At 37.3% G+C, this 18,708-nt stretch overlaps 1 protein-coding gene across 2 annotated transcripts in view; it reads left to right on the top strand.

Moving 5' to 3' along the window:
* Window positions 1-18,708, top strand: part of kra (basic leucine zipper and W2 domain-containing protein kra) — a 197,024-nt gene that overhangs the window by 151,960 nt on the left and 26,356 nt on the right. For both annotated transcript variants that reach the window (XM_090388872.1, XM_090388871.1), the window contains exon 11: window positions 7,689-7,908. In XM_090388872.1, coding sequence (XP_090244998.1) covers window positions 7,689-7,908 — 220 coding nt within the window. The remainder of the gene's footprint in view (window positions 1-7,688; window positions 7,909-18,708) is intronic.

Below are 18,708 nucleotides of genomic sequence, written 5' to 3'. Positions count from 1 at the left end.
TTTTTTCAGTACATTTAAGACCCCTGTCAAGATGCCACATAAAGATTTGTCGCTTTCAGAAAAAAATCTCTATTCTTGACAAGATAAAGTCAACCTCCTAACATCAGTCATCGTCAGCTAGCGGAGATAAATGTGCCAAAATCTACAATTTCACAACTGCTACAGCAACAAGAAAAACTTAGAGAAGAGTGGACATTGCGCGTGGATTTAAAGAAAATATCTCATAAGCAAAAGAGGGAAGGCAAAGATCCAGACGTCGAAGATGCTTTGAATCAATGGTTTTCCACTGTATCTAAACGAGGAGTGTGTGTAAGCGGCCCTATGCTATAAACCAAGTCAGAAGAGTTGGCCAAAAAGCTAGGTCACGTAAATTTCAACGCGATGGATGGTTGGTTGTCTTGGTGGAGGTATAGACATGATATTAGTTACAAAAAAGCACATGGCGAGAAGGACAGTGCTGATGCTACGAGTGCTGAGCAATGGAAATCTGAAAAACTGCCATAATTGCTTAAAAATTTTAGTGGGGATGACATTTACAACGCCGATGAAACAGGTCTGTATTATCGTGCTATGCCGGATGGTTCCCTCAGCTATCAATACCATTGTCTGGTTCAAAGAAAGCAATGGATCGTGTAACAGTGTTGTTGCTGCTCGAACATATCAGGAAATGATAAACTCTATCAAACCATATTGTGAATGCCTTCGCTACAATTTGCCCCAATATTGCACTACCTCGAATGAGCAGCGCTTCCCCAGTGGAGAAGACTAATGTTACTTATTCTCAGCAGATACCACCACTCTTGGTATCGGCCAAGAATAAGTAACATTAGTGCAATATCAGGGAAACTTGTGAAAGCATTCAAAATATGATGTGGTGGTATCTGCTGAGAATAAGTAACATTAGTCTTCCTCCACTGGGGAAGCATTGCTTATTCGAGGTAGTGCAATATCAGGACAACTCATTGTGAAGGCATTCACAATATGAGATATAACAAAAACGATGATATTTCTCCTGCTTTGGTGACTAGTGATACTTATTCTCGGCAGATATGTTGAGAATAATTAACATTAGTCTTCTCCTCTGGGGAAGTATTGCATATTCGAGGTAGTGCAGTAGTAGTTGCTTATTTGAGGTTGTTTGATTAGTGAGTTTGCCGTAGTGAAAAGGCCCTAAAACTTTTGGCCCTAAAACATTTTTAGTGGTTTTCACAGCAACGATTAAGTGGCATTGTCGTGTGTGGTGTTGATCTAAAGGTAGCAGCAGGAAAGTTTGCAAAGCATTTGAAGTTACACAATTTTGCTTGCAGTTCAGGATGGCTGTGGTAAAGTCCTAAGTGGTTTATGTTGAAGGTGTTGAGTCATTTAGAAAAAAATTAAATTAAATGTAATACAATCAAGACAAAACTTGACAGTTTCTTCAAACCTGCATTATTACTTTCAAAAACAAGTACAACTTTTGAGTCTTCTGTCAATGGACAAATGTATTCTTTTTATAGTTTTTAAATAAAGGCTCTACAGCGATATTTTTTTATTTATTTTCATCAGAACAACCTATATCAGTAAATTTTCCATTTATTTATTTATTGTTTTATTTTTATTTTATTTTTTAGGGCTCTTTTGCCTCACTAATTTGGATTAGCAAGGGTTTAGTGTATTTAATTTTGTTGTTAAAGAGTTGTTTAATTGATAAGGAAAGGAAATATATTCACAACCTTTGCTGTTTGCTACTTTACCTCAGTTCATGTGGTATGTCATTCTTACATAGAAAGAGCTCTGTTTTCTCTTCCCACCACTGCTGTTGTTAGCAGCATGTCATAGAGCAGTGATGTGCAATCCATGGCCTGCACACTGCTCGCCTTTGCAGCCCATCTCAGCCTATAAGAATAATTCAATAAGTTTTCATAAAACATACAGTTCAAGTATCAAAAGTAATAAAACAGTTGCCAAAAACATAAATGTTAATAATACAAAACAGATGTCACCAATGTCGTTTCCATGCTACTTTCATCAGTACTGTGCTAAACAGAAAAATAGGGAATTCTCTTGCATTGATGAGTAACATAAAAAGTTGTTGCTAAAACATCACAGTGTTCACAGTTATTGTCTAGTACATAACACACGAGCAATTACTTTATAAGGTGGAACAGGTTGGAATCACTGGGAAAATCCTTTGATGGATAGCAGGATGGCTTCAGGGAAGGAGGCAGATGGTTGTGATAAATGGTTATTCCTCAGATTGGGTTAATGTAAGAAGTGGGTTTTCCCAGGGATCTGTATTGGGAGCACTGTTGATTTTGGTTTTCTTAAATGACATCGATGAAGGGATGGGGTCATGATGTCTAAATTTGCAGATGATGTTAAAATTGGTAGAGTAGTTAATGATCACTGCCAAGCAGAGCTTCTTCAGAGTGACCTAGATAGACTTCAAGGATGGTCAGAAAAGTGGCAGCAATGCTTTAATTGAGTAAAATGCAAGGTCTTACCCCTGGGTGAACAGTAACCCCAAAATAACTTATACACTTGATAGAGTTGAACTAAAGTCAGTAGCGGAAAAAAGGGACTTGGGAGTTACGATACAGTGAGGCATGAAGTTCTCCGAGCATTGGAGACAGGTAGCAAGGACGGCCCATGATGTCCTATCGATGATTTATCAAACATTTGCGAGAAGAGATAAGGATGTCATAATCTCATTATATAAGGTTATTGTTAGACCACACCTAAAAAAAAGACATCGAGCTTCTTGAACGGATCCAGAGACTGGTAACTCGCCTAGTGAGATTGGCAAAGGGGTGTCCTTATGAGGAAAGATTTTGAATATGTGGGTTGCATAACTTGGAAACTAGACACCTTAGAGGAGACTCGATTAAGGCTCTGAGAGGCAAAAGTAAAATGAATGAGGATGAAATTTTCACCCATATTTCAAGTTCCAGAGGGAGATGTTTAGGCTGGATTGCAGGAAGTTTTATTTTAGCCAGCAAGTTATAAATTACTGATTTAAGTTACCTACTTGGGTGGTAAAGGCTGACAGTTTGGGGAAATTCTAAGCTCAGCAGGATAGTTACCTATAGGAGGAAGGAAACACATATGTTGTCTGTTTCCTTTCCTTTTCTTTTATTTAATAAATAATTTTTTTATTATTATTATTTTACTTTTGTTTCTTATTTTTTATTTTTTTTTTTTTGCTGGTGCAGCATAAGCCTTAGGCTTCCTTGCACCATATGGCTATTACTAATACTGTCAGTCCTTGTATAACACAGCAGTCATATTCCTAGAAACCTTCGTGCAATGCAAAATCATGCATTGCAAATAACAGGCCTTATGGGAAAAATAGGGTGCCAACCACCCAAGATTGAACGCACATTTGCAACCAAACACAATAAATAATCATAATGAAATACGTATTTTATTACAATTTTTACATAATAAAATATTGCTATTGCTTTTATCGTAAGCAGACATGATGTTCCTGATCTCTTCTTTGTCTTGATCTAATGTCTTTTGTTACCCATTGAGTTGTTCATGCTTTTAAGGTTGTTTTTATTTTCTCTACATTCTTTTTAATTGTTCTCAGTGGTTATGTTATTTCCTAACCTAACCTTTCAAGGTTAAGTTAAGAAATAAGGTTTCCTAACTTTGTCTGTCACACCGACATGTTAATCAATATATCATTCTAGACGTTTACTGCCACTACCAATAACAGGCGCAGTCTGTTTACCCAGAATGCAGGGAGGAACTGTGGTAGCAGCAAATCAGTTTGTCCGGCAAGTTCCTGTAGTTTTTTTTATTGTTGTTCTTGTGTTGGCTTTCTTTACCTTAGCCACTTTTCTTTTTCTCTCTGAACCTGCAATATCTTCACCAGCATGCTTCCTTTTATACCATTTTCTATTACTTTGCTCATTTTTAGTAAGTGTTGTAAGTGCTCAACAGTAAGTGTTGTATTCAGCTGTTGTGATTCGTTCGCGTTCTACTGCTATTTATTGTAAATGCAAAGCCGAATCGTGCATAAGAAAATTTGGTTCATGTTATTTGTGATATCGTTCTCCTATTTATAAATAGTGTTTGATTGAATTTGTGTAGTGTTATTTGTTATTTGGTTTTTAGGGGCATTAGCAACTAAGGCCTGCTCTGGGATATGCGGTGGTCATTCCTGACCTTTCCGCATCATCCGTATTTGGTGGTGATGGGTGCAAACCCCAGTCTAATCAAGAAGCGTGTACTACGCACTGCTACTCTTTCCCACCTGGCTACAGAGGCGCCTTTGTGTGGTGTAAACTCCCATGTTGTACGAGGACTGACTGTACTAATACTACATAAGAGTAAATCCCCCCTTCCCAGTTTCTGCCATTCTTAGCTAACAATCAAGTATTTGGAAATCTCCAGCTTTAGCTATCTATTCAACTTGAAGGAACCGTTAATTTTATCATACATTCTTAGCATTGATGCAAATTTTGAAGAACTGTTTTACTAGTTGAGATGCATAAATTTATATAATTTACCTATAATAAGTAAATCATGAACAGGCATGGTATGACCCAATGGGCCCTAGTGCTGAAACGTGGGGGGGGGGGCACGTAACCCTGGCTCACTCCGAAGAAAAAAATTTACATCCAACCCCCTGCCTCTTTTAGCCATCCCTCATTCCAACTCTGCATCTTGCCTATGACATCCACTAGACTCTGTCTTGTGGATGTCATAGGCAAGATGCCTCCTATGTGGGACTATGTCAAATTCTTTGCTAAAGTTCAAGTATATAATATCAAACTACATCATAGTAATTTATTGAGTTGGCAAAATATGATTTTCCCTCTACAAATCCATGTTGTGAACCATTTAGGTTATCCTTTCAAGATAATCTTTTAATGCATCTCCGATCACAGACTCCGTGACCTTCAAATAAAATTCATACACTTGACTGAATTTGATTTTTGATTGTGGGGATTATCCTGCTTCCAGTGAAGACCGCTGTCAAGTACTTGGCACCGAAGCTTGTTCAACTTGGTAACACATACTATTATAGACAAATTTGCCTGCGTTGCTGATATCTTTTTAAAACTGAATAGCTGAATTTGCTGTACATTTAAAAATTTGCAAAGCTTTTTCAAAGCTACTTTTCATTAGCTAGTGACCGGTCTCTGATAACAAGCTTATGCCGAACTGTGAATAGTGTATTTTGTCCGAAAGAATAACCAAGCAGTGTACAGAAGTGAAGTTTCCATTTAACATCCATCCACAGCAGATCTAACATCATTTATCTCTAAAGTTGAACATAAGCCCAAGCATTAGCTCTCAGTACTCTCTTTCAGACTTCGGTGGAAGCAGAATGATTCCCACAATCAAAAATTGAATGCAGTAAAGCATATGGATTTTACGTGATTTGATTTCATCTACTGCATTGAATATATCCTACAGTGTTATACTCCATGGCGTGACTTTCCTTGCCACCAAGTTTAAACCAACTGATCGGTATATGGATAATCTTATTGTCCTTCCACCCCTTGGTATTGGTGAGATGTTGACACTTCTCACCTATACCAGGTTTGGCACATTCCTTTTCAGTCTTCTCTCTCTCTCTCTCTCTCTCTCTCTCTCTCTCTCTCTCTCTCTCTCTCTCTCTCTCTCTCTCTCTCTCTCTCTCTCTCTCTCTCTCTCTCACACACACACACACACACACACACACAGTCCCTTTTGTGTAATATCAGTATCACTTATCTTGCCCTGGTATATTAGCACATCATCCCACTCTGAAAATAACTTTCTACTATGAAGACCAATACAAAGGTCTGTCTTACTCACTAGTGACATCTGCTGGATTATCTATGAATTCAGCTGTTTCCATTGAGCAAGAATGATTTAGAGTTGGTTTACACTTTTCCTCTTTGTGTTTACATACAAATAAAATTCCTTGTTACTTTTCTTAGCTAATACTTTTTCATATTTAGCCTTTGTTTTATAATCAACTTATAATTACTACACAGATATAAGCTGCTCTAAGCTCTCACTCTGATTGCCCAATGCTGCCTTTTCTGTTCTCTTAAGCTCACTAAATCCATTTTCATTCTATTTTACCATCCTCCTGGTGTTGTAACTTCTTAATGAAATAAATGCACTGGTGTTATTGATGATGAATGTCTTTGAAAGCACCCAGTAGTACAGCTATATTTTTGCTCTTATATGCTTTATCCCAGTTGAGTTTAAGAACCTCCTCAATTCATAGTAATCCCCTTTTTTAAAATTAAAACTCTTGCACTTACTGAAATCTCATTTGTCATCCACTTTAGGTCACTTGCTACTAATGGTTCCTCTGCCATTGTAGTTCTGATATTATTCAGATCACGAGGGATTAGCAGATGATTCCTGTCCCTTGTATTCACTGTGACATGTTGATGCAAATAATTCATTGAGTTCATTCCAAAAATTAATTCCACAGGTCGAGTTGCCAGTTTTCAATTTGAGATCGGTGAATGGTTAAGTTGAGATTTCCTATGATAAAACACTGAGACTTATTGCTATCATGTAGTCTGTAGCACTCTCAGCCAACTTTCCTTTACTGCTAAGTATCCTTCACCACATACCCTATGCACGCTGTTCCTAAAGTTACTCTGAATTAGGGTCAAGCTTTACTGCATTTGGGCAGCTTTTATCAGAAGAATAACCACTTCCCTTTTGCTGCTCTCTGTCCTTCCTAACACATTTTAAATTCCCCGATGAAGTTCATCATCCCCTATATCACAGTGACAGTTTCTGCAACCATGCCATATCAGCATTTGTAGACCTAATCAGCAGCTCAAAAGCATAATGGCCTCATAGCCAAGTGGTCAAGTGTGAGGTTACAAAAGTGCACGCACTTCGAATGATTGTGGTTCAAGTCACATGATTACTAAATATGGTAAAGTGTTCTTGTATTCTCTCTATCTTGTGAACTCCTGGAACATTGCAAACATCCACAGGAGTGGAGGTGGGCATCTGTCTTCGTTTCTGACTTCACAAAATGATGACAGAGTTGCAAAAAGTCCTGGAAATTGTGGAAAGAGATCATCATTTTTTGACTCTGTCTAAGATTACTGATGAGTTGGATATGAATAAGGAGAGTATTCATTGAATTCTGCATGAAGATTTAGGGAAAGGAAGGTCTGTGGAAATTTCTGCTGCACACTCAACAAAGAGTCTCGTCATGCAAAGACTTCATCCAGACTTGTTGAGACAATCCTAATTTCTTCGATATTTTCACTGGAGATGAGTGTTTGATGTTTCAATAAGACCCAGAGATGAAGCATCAGAGCATGCAGTGAACTTCAAAATCATCACCAAAGCCCAAAAACTTTCATTTTCTGGAGTTCAGGGTCAAGATGATGCTGAACATGTTTTTCAACAAACAGGGTGAGATTCACAGGGAATTGTGAATCACACCCTGTTTGTTGAAAATGTGCCTGAAGGGAGTCACTGCTGCCTTTCTGTGTACAGGTGATTCAAAAGCTGTTGAAACTCATTTCCCGTGTGAGGTTGCAATTTTGAGAGAAAAGCAGTTGGTTTTTTGCACAGCAATGCTCCAGCCCATTCCACATTGATGACTGGTATTTGTTTATACCTTGATTAAAGTAAGAATGAACAGAGTATAGTTATATTTTAATGATATTGGTACTTTTTACTAGTATTCATTGGTGTAATTGGTGGTTTTTATTTTTTCAAAGTTGTGGACCTCCTTGATGGCTGTAGTTGAATGGAATAAGAAGGAGGAATTGGTAGCTGAACAGGCACTGAAACACCTGCGACAGTATACATCCCTTCTATCTCCATTCACTCAGAGTGCCAAGGCAGAGCTTGCACTCCTTGTTAAAGTACAAGAGTTCTGTTATGACAACATGAACTTCATGAAGGTGTTTCAGAGAATTGTTGTCCTTTTTTATAAAGGTAAGAATTTATTTCATCAACTTGATAATAATATTAATTTACTTTGCAACTTTAGGCTTAACAATGCCACAGAAAAGATTTGCTAATGCTTGTAAATAAATGTAACAAATGAAAATAGTTACCTATAATAAGCCTTTGATCTTCTGTCTTTATGGAGTTAACTCTGTAGTTTTTGTTTGAAGCATAGCTATTATTGTGACATATTTCACTCAGCAAGAATGCCTGTCTTTGGCACTTGCTCTCAATGTACAATATTCTGGATACATTGTATATGACAGCACCTTCACAAATGAGCCAGACCTATAAGAATTGTCATAAGAGAGAAGATAAAAGTTGTATGTAGATATAGCATAGTACAATTTAATGCTTAGTTGTTTGCCAATTTAAAGTATTTTAAAACTTTTTTTTTTTTATTGAAGTTAATATCATTACTTTCTCTTTCTTAATGCTAATAGTATGATGCTATTGCAGGAGTTCCTAATATTTATACGGTTTAGCAAGACACATGAAAAATATTGAAGTGTAAGTTAAGATCTGTATATTTTGAAAGGCAGTTTTAACCAGAATTTGAGCATTAATGCTAAAAAGGTTCATGAAGATTGGGGGAAATTTTTAAGATATGTTCTCTTAAAATATTTTAGTCCAGAATTGTTATATTTTATTATTAGTACAGGTAGCATTTTAGTTATACAAGGGCAAAGGTTTGCTGGTTTTTTTTTTTTTTTTTTTGTAAGAAAAATTTATATTGTAATTTGTGTTGAAGGAATTGGCCTCAGAGGATAAGAAATTATTAGTGAAGTACAGCTGAAACCCATTAAAACAATTCCACTTATAAAGTAATGTGAGCCTGGCTCCCATTTTTTTCATCATTTGAAACATGTTTTAAGTTACTGAAGCCGACCGGGCTAGCCGGGTAGGTAAAGTGCCTGCCTGGCAACTCAAAGGTCGCGGGTTTAAATCCCGCCTCGGGCTTGGATCAAAGTACTGCAAAAACCTTGGGAGGTGCACTGTGGCCACAGAAGCCGATGCGCCAACAATTACCAAAAAAAAAAGTTACTGAAGATCAACATTTTGGATTCCTTGTGAACATGTGCCGATATTTACAGTTTAATGTGAATCCACGATACAATACACATTATCCTTTGATTTCTGTAAGAACAATAATAAATGACTTGTAACTTTGCTTGTTGACTTGTATCACAGAGGCACTTGCTGTTTTGCAAACTGGACTTGAATTTCTTGAAACAGCAAGGTAGATTCCCTTTTGATTTTATAGTTAAAATGCCTTATTGAAATTTTTAAAAAGAAAGAAAGAGATGCAACGAAGCAGGCAGTCCTTGATACAATTTTTTTAAAATAAGAAAGACTTGAAATTAATGACTAAAACGAGAAAAATTTGTTCACTGATGTCTACTTAGTAGTTGAAAGAACACAGAGTGCATTGTTTTCCTTTTTCTCCCAAATTTTTAACTGTTAATTTCAAAACACAAACGTAACATCGTGAATATTTAACAACGTGAATATTGTTTTTTTAATATTAGTAAATAAATAAGAGGAGTTTACCTCAATATCGTACGTGGAACACTTCCGTATGATACCCTCCAGAAATTAAAACGAAAAAACGAAAAAAATCGCAACTTACCGGTACATAAAAGTAAAATATAAATAATTAAAGAAAAATATAAATAATCAATTTAACACAATACAAAAACAATTAAAATTCAAATTAACGCAATTAAAAGAATCTAACGAAAATATTCAAAACGATTTTCCTTCCTGAAGCTGACAATGCTTTTCGACCGGCTGTCGTGATCACAGGAACGAAAATTACCGAATCAGGCTAAACCTGCAACTTAAATAGTGATTATATGTCTTCGCGCATGCGCGTAAAGGTCCACGCATCGGAGATCAAAGATGGCCGCCGAACATTAACAGAATTCTCGTGTAATTTAATTTCAACGGTTTCTGCAATTAATAGTCGCGTATAATTACGTTGAACATTAAGTATTTTGGCCTCGTTAAATAAAAAAGTATGTTTTTCGTTAACGGCATGAAAGGCTAATTCTGACGCTGCTGAACGAGAAGCACGAACTGAGGCTTCGTGTTGATTTACACGGATATTAAGAGAAAACCGGGTCGAACCTTGGTAAGACGAGTCGCAATCACCGCAAGAAATGTTGTATACTAGATCATTAATTTGTGTTCCGAACGCGGAAAGAACCGAGCGATTGTTCAGTATAGTGTGTAACTTCCGTATGGGGGCCTAGCTATAATTTTAAATTCGGTATCTTTAAAGAATCTGTTAAGCTGTTTGTGCCACTGTTCAACATATGGGACAGAAATAAAGTATTTTTTGATATTACTATTGTTGATTGGTGTAGTATTTTGTATCCTATCCTTAGCTTGTACCCTAATTCGATTTATTGTGTTAATGGGATAACCCCTGTTTAAGAATCTGCTAGTTAATATTTGTATTTCTGAGTCCAAAGCAGAACCCGTCGTTGAATATTTATAGGCATTTAGAAATTGATTAAAGATAATCGATCTTTTGTAGGTGAACGGGTGGTAGCTATTATAATGTAGAAGCATACCGGTGTTTGTGGGTTTTCGATAGATGCTAAATTGTATTTTGTTCGAGTCCCGGGTAAGCGTGAAATTTAGAAAGTTTAATGACTTTGTATCCGTATCTTCTCTTTCCAATGTAAATTTGAGTCTAGAATGAATATTATTAAACGAATGTAAAATGTCTTGGATAGTACTACTATTGGTAATGGCTAGAACATAGTCTAAATACCTCCCATAGTATGTGATACAGGGACGAAAAGGTGTCAAATGTATCTGTTCAATCGTTGAGAGATAGATCTCTGACATTAAGCCACTCAGGCTCAAACCCATTGGTAATCCAAAAATTTGTTTGTACACCTTGTCTCGAAAGGTGATGTAGTTAGCCTCAACTAACAGTTTAATTAAGTGAAAAATTTCCTTAATAGGCAGCTTCGTATAATTAATCGGTGTCGAGTTTTTATTTAACATATCCCAAATAATATCTAATGTGTATTCAATGTTTACATTCGTATATAATGAGGTAACATCTAATGAGAATAAATTGTCATTGTCGCCAAGTCTACAGTCTTTAAGATTATTAAATAATGTATCGTAATTCTTAATCCCAAATTGTATAACCTGTCTAAAAGGTTTTATAATGTTATATACATGTGTGGCTAAGGCTGAAAATGCCGAGTTCCTGTAGGAAACAATAGGTCGAATAGGAAATCCAGGCTTGTGTAATTTTACCTGACCGAAAAGTGCAGGAATATTGTATGTTCTGGACTTCAATTCCTTCAACTGAACCATAGTAATGTAGTCGTTTTTACGATATGTGGTTAACGTTTTATTGTATTGATTTACCAAATTGGTAAACAGTGCCGGGTCTACTTCACGATAAGTGTAGGTATCAGACACAACTGAATCTAACTTATTAATATAATCATGTTTATCTAGTATTACCACTGTATCTCCTTTATCCGCCCTCTGTATAATAATGTCCTTATTTTCTCGAAGTTCTCGTAAAGCTGAACTGTCATGTGTATTCAATTTAGGAAGTCGCGTTTCTTTTATGTTATTCACTACTTGGTTAACTTGTTGAATAAATACATCTTTTTGTGGAACACTACGAAGTCCAAATTCAATATCAATTACGCATTGTTTTTTTGGCAGCTTTCGAGGTGGTAAATTATAATTTAATCCTTTGGATAAAAGTGAAATCCTGGTCCTGCGATAGTGTACACGAGGAAAGATTAGTAACCTGTTGATATGTCGGTTCGTTGGATACTGGGTGAGGGGGTGTTCGTGAACTAGCCGACATATTCTGTGGTAGTGCGTTGTGTGTCTGTGGGGGTGATGTCACCCAACTCGTGTGAACTTGGTCGCAAGCTCGCGACAATGTGTTAGAATTCGCATGAACGTGTCTTGAACTATTCGATAATGTTTGCAACTTATTAACGTGTCTGTTTTTTATTTCTGAGGCTTGTGCTTCCCGTCGCAAATCTATGGAGGTCTTCAATACCGACCAATCGTTCGGATGTAGATAATTTTTTACTTTATCGCGAAGCTTCCTAACCTGGGAAAGGCATTTTTGTTTATCCGAATATCGAGATTTTAAGGCAAGCTTAACAATATTACATAATGTCGCCAGTGTTAGTTGTTTTATGCCTGCAATTTTTTGATTTAAATTCATTAATATTGTTAAGCTTGCCTTAAAATCTCGATATTCGGATAAACAAAAATACCTTTCCCAGGTTAGGAAGCTTCGCGATAAAGTAAAAAATTATCTACATCCGAACGATTGGTCGGTATTGAAGACCTCCATAGATTTGCGACGGGAAGCACAAGCCTCAGAAATAAAAAACAGACACGTTAATAAGTTGCAAACATTATCGAATAGTTCAAGACACGTTCATGCGAATTCTAACACATTGTCGCGAGCTTGCGACCAAGTTCACACGAGTTGGGTGACATCCCCCCCACAGACACACAACGCACTACCACAGAATATGTCGGCTAGTTCACGAACACCCCCTCACCCAGTATCCAACGAACCGACATATCAACAGGTTACTAATCTTTCCTCGTGTACACTATCGCAGGACCAGATTTCACTTTTATCCAAAGGATTAAATTATAATTTACCACCTCGAAAGCTGCCAAAAAACAATGCGTAATTGATATTGAATTTGGACTTCGTAGTGTTCCACAAAAAGATGTATTTATTCAACAAGTTAACCAAGTAGTGAATAACATAAAAGAAACGCGACTTCCTAAATTGAATACACATGACAGTTCAGCTTTACGAGAACTTCGAGAAAATAAGGACATTATTATACAGAGGGCGGATAAAGGAGATACAGTGGTAATACTAGATAAACATGATTATATTAATAAGTTAGATTCAGTTGTGCCTGATACCTCCACTTATCGTGAAGTAGACCCGGCACTGTTTACCAATTTGGTAAATCAATACAATAAAACGTTAACCACATATCGTAAAAACGACTACATTACTATGGTTCAGTTGAAGGAATTGAAGTCCAGAACATACAATATTCCTGCACTTTTCGGTCAGGTGAAATTACACAAGCCTGGATTTCCTATTCGACCTATTGTTTCCTACAGGAACTCGGCATTTTCAGCCTTAGCCACACATGTATATAACATTATAAAACCTTTTAGACAGGTTATACAATTTGGGATTAAGAATTACGATACATTATTTAATAATCTTAAAGACTGTAGACTCGGCGACAATGACAATTTATTCTCATTAGACGTTACCTCATTATATACGAATGTAAACGTTGAATACACATTAGATATTATTTGGGATATGTTAAATAAAAACTCGACACCGATTAATTATACGAAGCTGCCTATTAAGGAAATTTTTCACTTAATTAAACTGTTAGTTGAGGCTAACTACATCACCTTTCGAGACAAGGTGTACAAACAAATTTTTGGATTACCAATGGGTTTGAGCCTGAGTGGCTTAATGTCAGAGATCTATCTCTCAACGATTGAACAGATACATTTGACACCTTTTCGTCCCCGTATCACATACTATGGGAGGTATTTAGACGATGTTCTAGCCATTACCGATAGTAGTACTATCCAAGACATTTTACATTCGTTTAATAATATTCATTCTAGACTCAAATTTACATTGGAAAGAGAAGATACGGATACAAAGTCATTAAACTTTCTAAATTTCACGCTTACCCGGGACTCGAACAAAATACAATTTAGCATCTATCGAAAACCCACAAACACCGGTATGCTTCTACATTATAATAGCTACCACCCATTCACCTACAAAAGATCGATTATCTTTAATCAATTTCTAAATGCCTATAAATATTCAACGACGGGTTCTGCTTTGGACTCAGAAATACAAATATTAACTAGCAGATTCTTAAACAGGGGTTATCCCATTAACACAATAAATCGAATTAGGGTACAAGCTAAGGATAGGATACAAAATACTACACCAATCAACAATAGTAATATCAAAAAATACTTTATTTCTGTCCCATATGTTGAACAGTGGCACAAACAGCTTAACAGATTCTTTAAAGATACCGAATTTAAAATTATAGCTAGGCCCATACGGAAGTTACACACTATACTGAACAATCGCTCGGTTCTTTCCGCGTTCGGAACACAAATTAATGATCTAGTATACAACATTTCTTGCGGTGATTGCGACTCGTCTTACCAAGGTTCGACCCAGTTTTCTCTTAATATCCATGTAAATCAACACGAAGCCTCAGTTCGTGCTTCTCGTTCAGCAGCGTCAGAATTAGCCTTTCATGCCGTTAACGAAAAACATACTTTTTTATTTAACGAGGCCAAAATACTTAATGTTCAACGTAATTATACGCGACTATTAATTGCAGAAACCGTTGAAATTAAATTACACGAGAATTCTGTTAATGTTCGGCGGCCATATTTGATCTCCGATGCGTGGACCTTTACGCGCATGCGCGAAGACATATAATCACTATTTAAGTTGCAGGTTTAGCCTGATTCGGTAATTTTCGTTCCTGTGATCACGACAGCCGGTCGAAAAGCATTGTCAGCTTCAGGAAGGAAAATCGTTTTGAATATTTTCGTTAGATTCTTTTAATTGCGTTAATTTGAATTTTAATTGTTTTTGTATTGTGTTAAATTGATTATTTATATTTTACTTTTATGTACCGGTAAGTTGCGATTTTTTTCGTTTTAATTTCTGGAGGGTATCATACGGAAGTGTTCCACGTACGATATTGAGGTTAAACTCCTCTTATTTATTTACTAATATTATTATCAACATAGAACATATTGAGTATTACATCTCTGATTCATACTATCTAATTGTTTTTTTAAATACTTAATTGTCCTTTTACATACTTTTGAAATTATTGTGCAAAAAAAGAGACAAGCAAAATTGATAGTGCGTGTGAAACTTGAATGGCAAAAAATGGCCATTCAAGGGAATTTTCTAATGCGATCCCACATATTCCACATTGTGATTCTTTGGACCCCAAGCATCACGTTATAATGGGTTTCACCTTATATGTTATATGATGAAAATGCATGATCAAGATGGTGGGTTATTTCAAAGGTATAAACACTTCAGTGATGTTCACAAGTCATTCTGATTTTTTTTTATTTTTTTTTTTTTTTTGACAGTCAGAAAATAATTGGTATCAGAATCATTGTGCAAAAGTGTAAGTGTTAATACAGTGAGCTACTAAGAAGTTTTAAAATACCCTGGATGATGCAGTCTGCCGTAAATAACCCAAAAAATGGAGAAATGGTTAATTCCATCATAGTGTGGCGTTTCACATGTGTGCAGTTTTTGACTGAAAAAACATTACCACCACACACTTTATTTGCCTGATTTGGCACCGTGTGACTTTTGGCTATTCCAAATATAAAACAGGACATGAAAATAAAGTGATTGGAATTAATTCAAGAAATCCAGTTAGGCGTGGAAATCATCTAAATCATTCATGTAAGAAGACTTCTGATTATAGGAAAGGCATGATTAACTGTGGTTGTAGGAGATTACATTAAAGAATATTAACAGTTTGAACATTTATCATTGAATAAAATGACCTATGAGCAGTGTGCAAATCAGCTGTTAAGACAGCTCAGGGGCTTTTGTCAAAGATATACAAGAATTTTGTCAACAGAGATAAGCAAATGATTATCTTGTATAAGGCAATGATTAGGCCCCATCTTGATCACTGCATACATGTCTGGAAGCCTCATTTTGGGAGGAATTGTTGGTCTCTTGGAATGAGTGCAGAGAGCAATGAGATTAACGAGAGGAACAAAAGGATGTTCTTAATTGAGAAAGGGATGCCTCCATAGCCAGGTGGGAAGGAGCAGCAGTGCGTAGCACACGCTTCTTGATTATACCGGGGTTTGAGCCTGTCACCACCAAATACGGAGGATGTGGAAAGGTCGAAATGACCACCGCATATCCCGGAGCAATATGGCCTTAGTTGCTAATGCTCCTAAAAACCAAATAACAAACAAACAAACAATTGAGAAAGGCTTCAGTTATGGTCAAATTCCAGAGTCTGGAGACTAGTCACCTGTGAGGAGGTTTGATTGCAGTGTTTAAAGCTTTGAATGTGTTGAATAAATTTAGTGCTGGTGGCATCCTTTTGCTTGCACAGACTATGTACAAGGGGGCATGTACAATGCTGTAGTCGTAAAATTAGCAGAAGGTATACTCTATTAATGTTATGAAAAGAGTATACAGCGCATATCAGGCTTATTAATCTAATTCTATAGGGTATACGGCATATACCCTTATATATACCCGGCATATACCCTGTATATATACAGGGTGTTTCAAAGTTATGTATACACACATTAACAAAACAATTATTTATTTAATGAATGATATACAGGGTGATTCACTACCAGTGCGACAAACTTGCAGGAGGTGTAGGGGGCACAAAGACGACTCGGAATCACATAGCATTGCAGGGTCCGAAATGCCTTCGTCATGCGGTAGAGGACGTTGAACGGGAGGTCGCATGAACAGTGATCCCGCTGGAAGTCAGCATTTGCAAACCAGTTCCCAAGGCAGTGGGATGGACGAGTATTCAAAAATTGAACTGGCCAATATGCACCTCGTGTATGGAGCTGCGGACTGTAACTGGTGCGCCGCTCTGCACTTGTACCAGGAACGTTTCCTGCACAGGCTTGCTCCTCATCATACGATTTTCGCACAGAAGGTTACGTGAGACTGGTTGTTTCACGAGAGGTACCGTGAATTAAGAGTGAACAACGAGGACGCCAGACAATGAGGAGAATGTCCTACGTCTTGCAGAAGGCAATCAGAGTAAGAGTACTCGAGCGATAGGCCAACGATTGGGTATTTCCTAATCCACTGTATGGAGGATACTGTCAACAAACCAAACGAGTTCATACCATCTGCAACGCATCCAATCATTGGAGCCTGTGGATTATCCACTCCGGAGGACTTTTGCTACTTGGTTTCTTCAACAGAAACGGTTCGCAAATGCTGACTCCAGCGGGATCACTGTTCACGCGACCTCCCGTTCAACATCCTCTATCGCATGATGAAGGCATTTCGGACCCTGCAATGCTATGTGATTCTGATTCATCTTTGTACCCCCTACACCTCCTGCAAGTTTGTCGCACTGGTAGTGAATCACCCTGTATACAAATGTAAATTTGTTTTGATACTCTGAAGACAAAAAACATTAATTTTTTTTTACAACAATTTTACTTTAATAAAGCTTTAATTTTTCAAAATACCCTCCATCAGCATTAGTGCATGAGCGGCATCTATCTTCAGCAGATCTATGTACTGAAATGCACAAATCAGGTAAATGTTTTCTACTTCTTGTTGAATTTTTTAATTCCTTCATTCTAAAAACACTTGTATGGTTTAAACCTAGCTCTTGTGAACACAGTCTTGTTGATTTTCTTGAGGTGCACAAAATTGCATTTCTTACAGCTTCAGCGTTTTCATTACTTCTTGATGTCCTCTTCCTGCCACATGCTAAGTTATTGATATTTTGAATAGTTCCACGCTCCTCAAATTTATCCCACAAACGAGTAATTGTTAAATGTGTGGGCGCTTTTGTTCCATATCACGATTTGGATTCCAAACATGCTGAACTACACTGACATTTCCAATAGCATTTTATAATTGCCTTTCTTTCTTCAAAACTTAATTGGGTACTCTCCATCGTTTTAGAGATATCTATAAAATAAAACAAAAATTAAACTATTGTAAAAGCATTCTGTTGGTCATTAAATATAAATATTTAAAGTGTGTATACCTAATTTTGAAACACCTTGTATATATGGCATGTACAGGGTGTCTCAAAAATATTGGTACAAACGTTCAGGGGAGGAAGCAGTAACGTCTAAAGGAATGTGAATCGCATAGGAACCCATAACTGGAAACGTCATGTGAAAGTAGTAGCAGAGGCACAAGAAGCAGAAGTGACACAAGACAGTAATTAGTGGCAAACATTTATTTGACATAATATTAACAATGGAGTACAAGATGGATGCATTTCATGATGTTACAACAGCTGCTCGAAGGTTCCACCATGAGATGCGTTGCATTCGTGGCACCGACGCAGCATGGATTGGCGGACATGGTCGAACACACCTGGAGTTTCTTTGATGGTAGCAGCAGCGCAGACGAGTCTCGCCACGAGATTCATTTCCGTCTCCACATGAGATTCATACACGATAGATTTGAGGGGGGCCCCCACAGAAAGAAAACAAGGTTTCATAAATCAGGTGAGCATGGGGGCTAGGCAATGGGTCCACCACGGCCAATCCATCGACGCCCAAAATGCCTGTTCAAATGGTCACGAATACACCTTCCATAATGGGCGGGTGCCCCGTCATGTTGAAACCAAATGTTGCCTCTTACATTTTCTGGAACATCGTCAAGTAACCCTGGTAGAACTTGTTCAAGAAAGATCTGATATTTAGCTGAGTTTGTGCGGGATGGTAACAGGTATGGGGCGACTAAGCAGTCACCGACCATACCTGCCCACACATTTATTGCGAAGTGATGTTGTGCCGCATGGGGCGCACACCGTGTGGGTTGTTGTGAGCCCACACTTGAGCATTGAATAAGCCTTCCCGAGTGAAATAAGCCTCATTCGTATTGAACAAAACATAGGCTGGAAAGGGTGCCTCCGTAGCCAGGTGGGAAGGAGCAGCAGTGCGTAGCACACGCTTCTTGATTAGACC

Source organism: Mastigoproctus giganteus, chromosome 14, assembly GCF_048544385.1.
Source record: "Mastigoproctus giganteus isolate SK-2022 chromosome 14, ASM4854438v1, whole genome shotgun sequence".
Classification (NCBI taxonomy): Eukaryota; Metazoa; Arthropoda; class Arachnida; order Uropygi; family Thelyphonidae; genus Mastigoproctus; species Mastigoproctus giganteus.
The sequence above is the reverse complement of the archived record's forward strand: the minus strand, read 5'-3'. Positions and strand labels throughout refer to the sequence as shown.